This window comes from Cannabis sativa, chromosome 7 (assembly GCF_029168945.1).
Source record: "Cannabis sativa cultivar Pink pepper isolate KNU-18-1 chromosome 7, ASM2916894v1, whole genome shotgun sequence".
NCBI classification, from domain to species: domain Eukaryota; kingdom Viridiplantae; phylum Streptophyta; class Magnoliopsida; order Rosales; family Cannabaceae; genus Cannabis; species Cannabis sativa.
Window position 1 is genome coordinate 4,363,543 of NC_083607.1, and position 7,298 is coordinate 4,370,840.

At 34.4% G+C, this 7,298-nt stretch overlaps 1 protein-coding gene across 1 annotated transcript; it reads right to left on the reverse strand.

The window, feature by feature from the left end:
• Positions 1-3,137: 3,137 nt before the first annotated feature.
• Positions 3,138-6,747, reverse strand: LOC115696255 (uncharacterized). The gene is made up of 2 exons (XM_061118467.1): positions 6,575-6,747; positions 3,138-3,612 (listed from the first exon to the last, which is right to left on the reverse strand). The coding sequence occupies exons 1-2, from the start codon at positions 6,745-6,747 to the stop codon at positions 3,138-3,140; spliced, it is 648 nt and encodes a 215-aa protein (XP_060974450.1).
• Positions 6,748-7,298: the final 551 nt, after the last annotated feature.

Genomic DNA, 7,298 nt, shown 5'->3' on the forward strand with positions numbered 1-7,298 from the left:
AACCAGGGAGCGATTTTCAGCACATGTTTCCATCAACTTACCAAACATTACCTTGTAGGATTCAATTATAGAATTCTCATCAATTTCCGACTCATCTGATTCGGATCTAGATTCTTCCTTGTTGTCATCGATCGAGGTATTATTCATGCACATGAATTTTCCTTTTTCCTGCAAATTTCTTGACAAAACACTTGTTAGAGCAACTTTTTCTTTTTCATCTTCACTACTTTCAGAATCATCACTCCAAGTAACATTCAATCCCTTTTTATTTTTCTTTAAGGTATTGGCACATTCAGATTGAATATGACCATACCCTTCACACTCTCTGCAACGAATATCTTTGTTAGATGAAAAAGGTTTAGAGGGATTGTTACCTGAAATGTTACCATTTGAGTTCTTTGAAAAGTTCATTTTATTTCCAACAGATTTCATGTATCTTTGGAATTTTTTTGCTAACAAGGCCATTTCATCATCATTTTCATCATCAGAAACAATATTTTCAGAATCATTGAAAGCAATACCTTTGATTTTCTCATTCGAGAGACTTTGCTTACTCTTTTTCTTGATCTGTTGATTCAACTCAAAAGTTCTTAAAGACCCCATGAGTTCCTCAACCTTCATTTTGCCAAAGTCTTTTGCCTCTTCCATTGCAAGCAATTTTGTGTCAAACCTGTCAGGAAGAACTCGAACAATCTTTCGAACCAAGGCAGATTCATCTAATTTTTCTCCCAAGGCAAAAAACTCATTAGAAATATCAAATAATCTTTCATAAAAATCATTTAAAGTTTCAGTTTCTGACCTTCTCAATTCATCAAATCTAGTTTGCAACATGGTAAATCGTGATCTCTTTACATCAGCAGTACCTTCAAATTGAATTTGAAGGATTTCCCATGCTTCCTTTGCAGATTCACAAGATGAGATTAATTTAATAAAGCCTTCACCAACACCATTAAAAATAGCATGTAAAGCCTTATTATTATAACCAGACAATTTTTCATCTTCAGTGGTCCAACTGAGTTCAGATTTTACCTGAGTATTACCTTTTTCATCATTTTCAGTAGGTTGAGACCAGCCAGTAAGAATAGCTCTCCATGCCTTCTCATCTTGCGATTTGATGAATGCTCTCATCCTGACCTTCCAATAAGTATAATTCGACTCATTTAACAGAGGAGGTCGAGAGATAGAGCTTCCTTCTGCAAATAAAGACATCTCACACAAAACAAGTTAAACGGAATAACCTCAAGATCTCACTAAGAATTTAGTGACTTGCTCTGATACCAATTGAAATTCCGTATTTTAATATTCCCAGTTTGATTATTTAATTAAGTGATTAATTAAATGCGGAATAATGAAACTGGTACTGAAAACAGTTTTCTGTAGTTACAGAATACAACTCTGTAACTCCAGAGAAACCCAGAAAAACAAACAGTGCATAAAAGTAAAAACACACAAGATTTTTGTACGTGGTTTCAACAATCCTTTCAGATTGTTACTAGTCCACGGGGCCACGCCCAGAGATAAGATTCATTAGATCGGTATCAAAAATACAAAGTAATTGACTTATGCATAAATAGACTCCCTCTTATTGTATGCCGCAAGCTTGATGTATTCCACCTACTAACCGAACCTTGATAAAACTCCAAGAGCTCGAACTCCCTTCGATCACCTTGAAGAGTGCTTGAATCCTCCCGATTCAAGGCTTAAAGGCTATCTCCCGAAAGCCTATACAACCATCTCCCGAAGGTTGTGTGCTTGTATCCTCCCGATGCAAGACTTCAAAAGCAATCTCCCGAAAGCTTGTAAATACCCTTCTCCCGAAGGTGCACTGATGTTCTTCTTCGTTGTAGACTTGAATACAGACTCAAGACAATACAAACAACAAATAAACAGAGTAAGAGTAGAACAACTCTTCTCTACAAAACAAAGACACTCTTTTCTTATGATATGAAAGTGAATAAAAGAGTTAACATAACAAAGACACTCTTTCCTTAAGATATGAATATAATTCTAAGTGTGTGAAAGAGATACAAAACCTAGCAGCTATAGGATGTATTTATAATGAATATACATCTCATAGACAGCTTACATTCGGTCTGAACAAGACCTCAACCCACTAGAAACTTCCCTAAAATAATTCTTCAATCAGTCCAGGAATTTCCGTTTCTGTACCTACAGAATCGTGGGCAGTAACTACAACTTTCCTTTTATAGAAAAGGAAAGTCTAGCTCCGGTTTTCTCTTCAAGAAACCTGATCTTAGAAAATGGGAAACTCAACACAAGATCAGAATAACAGCTGGTTAGCAAAGAATCAATGTGTAATCAAAACTTACCATTTTTACCTCAATTTCCATAAATAGGAAAGCTAGTCAACTTTCCTTCCAAGTTTAGATTTACACAAATATGGAAACCATATCAATAAATGCCAGCCAAAATATACAAAGAATAATAAAATATTTTTGTCAATTAAATATGCCAAAAATGGAATTAACAAGTTGTTCCCCAACCGTTGGATTATGGGGTTTTTCAATGTTCGAATTGGGATCGTCAGATGATTGACGATTTGTGTCGCCTCAGCTAGTCTATTATAACCCCACATTCTTCTTCTTCAAAATTTTTTATCCTTATATTTTCTTAAAGCTTCAGGCTAGCCAAAATTTCAAACAACCCAAATTTTCTTCTACTTTTTCTCTGACGTTGCACAACTCATTTTTACTGAAGTTGTGCACCAGAACTTTCCACTGCCGAAACTTCTTTTATTTGTGGACCCGAACCCCAAACCCAAACCCCCACCCCGCCCCAAACCCGGACCTAGACCTCAAACTCAAACCCAAACTCGAACTTAGAGCACGGACCTTGGACACGAACCCGGCCACCTAACTTAACCTAATATCATTTGTGTGTTTTTCTGATTTAGGGGATTAGCTACCTTCTTGGCAACAATCTTTATTTGGTAGTGTAGGTTTAGTGTCTATAAATATAGTTTTTTGAAAGGAAAGTAGAACACTTCATTAAGATAGAAAAGTCAAATCGGTAATTACAGCATTGTTAATAGCAGTAGGAACATTACTACTAACAAAAGTACAATCTAAGCAATAACAAGCACCGCGAGCAGGACAATGGGTGACATTGTTAGCAGATCATTTAACATAACAAACATGAACATTGACCAAAGATTTAAGAAGATTAAGACAACAATCAATAACAGAACCAAAAACAGATTGCATTACAATATTGTTTTCAAGTGCTTGAACCACCACAAGCAAATCTATTTCAATAGTAGTGTGTTGCCAACCTTTTTTTTTAACCCAACTTAGTGCCTCTATGACACCAATTGCCTCCACCAAACTTGGATGAACACAGTCGGCTTTGTGTAAGGAGAAGGCTTCAATCACCCTGCCATCATTTCCACGGGCAATACCACCCACACCATAAGACTGTGAGGCAGCGAACACGACTCCATCTACAATGACCTTAACAAAACCAACATCAGGTGCAGTCCAATGCTCACCGCTACTGTATGTATGCAAAATTACTGGCAGCAGCTCAAAGCGATTTGAGCGAGCCAAATTCCATTGGTTAAGGACAGAGTGTTGTAACGCCCCAGTATTTTGCCTTATTTTACAAAAATACTATTTTCATGCATAATTTGAAAAGATAAAAAAAATAATTTAAATACAACAGTGGATTTTAAAAAAAATCAAAATGCAACAGAGAAGGATCCTTCATTTGTAAAACAAGATACAGTAAGTAAATAATTTTAAATAATGCATTTCCACTGTGTTAGATTTATCAACTGCTTAAAATAAAACTAAGGCACCACTGGCGTTCTAGATCGTTTGTCCGCCCGTAGCCGCTCACAGTATACGTACGAACCGACCACGCTCACTATACATACTTCCCTGTCTAATACCTGTAGGGGGAAAGTAAGGGGGGTGAGCTAAAAGCTCAGTAAGGAAATGCTTATCAAACAATACCATATAATATCACACATACCATTAATGTATTTATTAAGTTTTAGCAATATCATACATGCTCTTTTATAATATAACCAAATAACTGTACATATGGAAACCTTTATCATACAAGTCTATACTATTTGTTCACACCGTACACATATACAGAGATCATAACTCCAATATCTTACTCATAACATAATCATATCAATACTATAAATAATAATAACATTATCACAATATTGGCATATCAGAGCCATTACTTACATAACCCGGACCTAGCCTGACCCTACAATATCCTGGGCCTAATCTGCCCATATAATAACATGGGCCTATGCAGCCCTACCATTGTTATAGGATAGGGTATCTCTATATTCAACAGTAACATCACTGTATCATACCCACCATAACAATCTCATACACGACTCAGTAAAATGCAGGGTAGGGTATCTCTACATTCAACGACCTTATCCCGTATCATACCCCACCATGGTCCCCCACTTTACCTGAGACGTTAGCATACAACATACAACATACAACATGCAACATACAAATATATCATACAACATACAACCTGAAACATACAAATACAACATACAACATATACAAGTCATACAACCATAATCTATGTATCAATTCACAAACTCATATTGTGTCCATACCACACATTCTCAGTACCATATAAATATTCATAATAACAAATCATAAATCATATTTCAATATATAAAGAATTTAAATTTATGCAGATAAACACATAAAAAACTATCTAATTTCCTTACCTCAAATCCCGCTGCTTAAGAGTTGTTATCTCGTCACTACTACCTATAATAAGACATGGGTCAAGGCCCTAATATTAAAATTCGTACTCTTACAGTACAGCAGAAAGATTACTATTTTTGACCAACAACTACACTAATTCAGTAAAAGTTGTCTTCATAAAAATTATAGGAAATTCCATTATCTTTCCAACGATATAAAGATCATTAAAAATGGATTAAAACTGAGAGAGCTATGATTGTTTTACTGAAACTATTTCTGAGAAGGAATATGGAGTAACGAATTATACGACTTAGCAAAAATACAAACTTTTTGTATTGAAAGGTTCAGAACTAGAAGATAACATCTTCATGAAAGTTTTAGGAAATTAAATTCCCTTTCCAATGATACCAAAATCTCTGAAATTGGAATTATATTCAAAGAGATATTACAATTTTACCAAAACAGTTTTGGAAGAACAAGATTCCAGAAACGAATTACATGATACAGAAGGAAACTAACTTTTCGACATAGTATAACTCCGAATTCACGAAATGTTTCTTCATGAAACTTATGGAAAATTGAATAAGCTTTGAAACCATATATAGATCATTAAAAATGGACAAGAATTGAGAGAGTTATGGTATTTTAAGTTAAAGTACTTTTTCTGGGAATATGAAAAAAAACGATTTACAACAACATCAGAAAGATGATAATTTTCGACATAGAATATCACCGAACTGGTGAATAGTTTCTTGATAAAAATTTTAGATCATCGAATAAGCTTTTTAACGATATAAAAATCGCTGGAAACGGATCAATATTGAGAGAGATATGACTATTTTACTAAGACAATAATTTTCAGAAAAAAATAAAAACGAGATTTCATAGTTTAACCTAAAAGTTCACAACAATAAGTGGAAGAACTCTCTTAGCTCTTGATGACTCTTCTTAATCAGTGCTAGATCTTGAAATCTCAAATTATTAGAATGGTGATGATGATCTCAATGTTATGTTGATGAAAATCATGAGTGTTGTTTGGCGAAGAGAATGAAACAAGAAGGAAAATTATAAATCTTTGATAGGTAGCGAGATGGATAACTTGTAGGATATAGGATTTTATGAGTGTCCTCTCTAAGAATTGTATTCGAGTGAAAGAAAGAGATTGAGATTGAGTTTTATTTTTCTTAGGGTTAGAGACTCTGCATATTACGTATCAAGAATGTGATAGATTTAGGTTTTATAATCTAATTAAATCTATAAAAGAAAATAATAAAATAACCCCTATAATCTGATGCTAATTTAACTCTAAATAGAATAATTAAATAAAAATCTTATTTGTTAGATATAAGTTTTAAATTTAAATTTTAAAACTTAGGGTTTCTATACTAAACTTAACAGGTCGTCACTTTGTAACCTAATTTTGACCCCAATAAAGTTAAAATTACGATAAATATATTTCTACATAATTGATAGATCTTTGAATTATCTTTCCAACGCCACTGAAATCACCTCAATCCGAGCTCTAGAACTCCAGATATGATCGTTTTAGTAAAACAGTTTTTAATCCTGCGAATTTATCCAAACCTACGAATTTTTAACATTAATTAATTAAACTCACTAAATATATTATAAAACCCTAATGGACCTTCATATTGGGCTTTAATTAAACGATTACTTACTCTGTAAAAATACCATAATATTTTACTTTCGTAGTTAATACAACTTTAGCTCTCTAGAAAATTGGTACAACTACTCTAAGCAATAATATCAACTCACTAACAACACAGAGAAACAAGATAATTATCCTCGCTCAATTAATATCAAAAAAAAAAAATTAAATACTATTTTAATCTGGATATTACAAGTGTGCATATACAATAACATTAGCTATAACATTGATTTTCTTATTCCATAGGAAGTCATTCCTATCCTTCCATATGGACCAAGAAACCATTAGAGCTTCCTCGAACATCGAAGGCTGACCACGACTCAAAACATTCAACAACCAGTCTCTAAAATTAGTGGCAGAGACCATGCCGAGGGACACACCAGATCGATTCCAACTTGATTGAGCAAACTAGCAGGAAACTAGTACATGCAGAATCAATTCTTCTTCCCTGGAGCAGAACACTAATTGCAGTTGAAAAGGTATGTGCTTGGAGTGAAGCTGAAGTCTGGTAAGAAGACAGCCACTGATGGCTTTCCAAGCAAAGTGTAGGACCTTCGGGGGGACTTTAGTTTTCCACAAAGAGTGCCATAACTTCGATTCCATAGCTATACACCAATTGCCTTTAGAGGACTGCAACCAACGATAGCTGCTCTTAATATAGTAGTTTCCCAAGTTTTTGTGAAGCCAGTACCACTTATCTTATCATCCAAGTTAGTCGAATTGAGAGGAATACTTAGGATATGATCTCTATCTCTATCCTCAAATAAATCCTTGACGATATCCTCACCCCATTGGTTGTCATCACCTATCATTAGTTGATTAACATTTTCCCCAGTAAGACTTGGATGTGAGCTAATGACACAAGAGTCAAGGGTGTCAGGAAGCCAAGGGGAATTCAAAATACGAACAGGCCTACC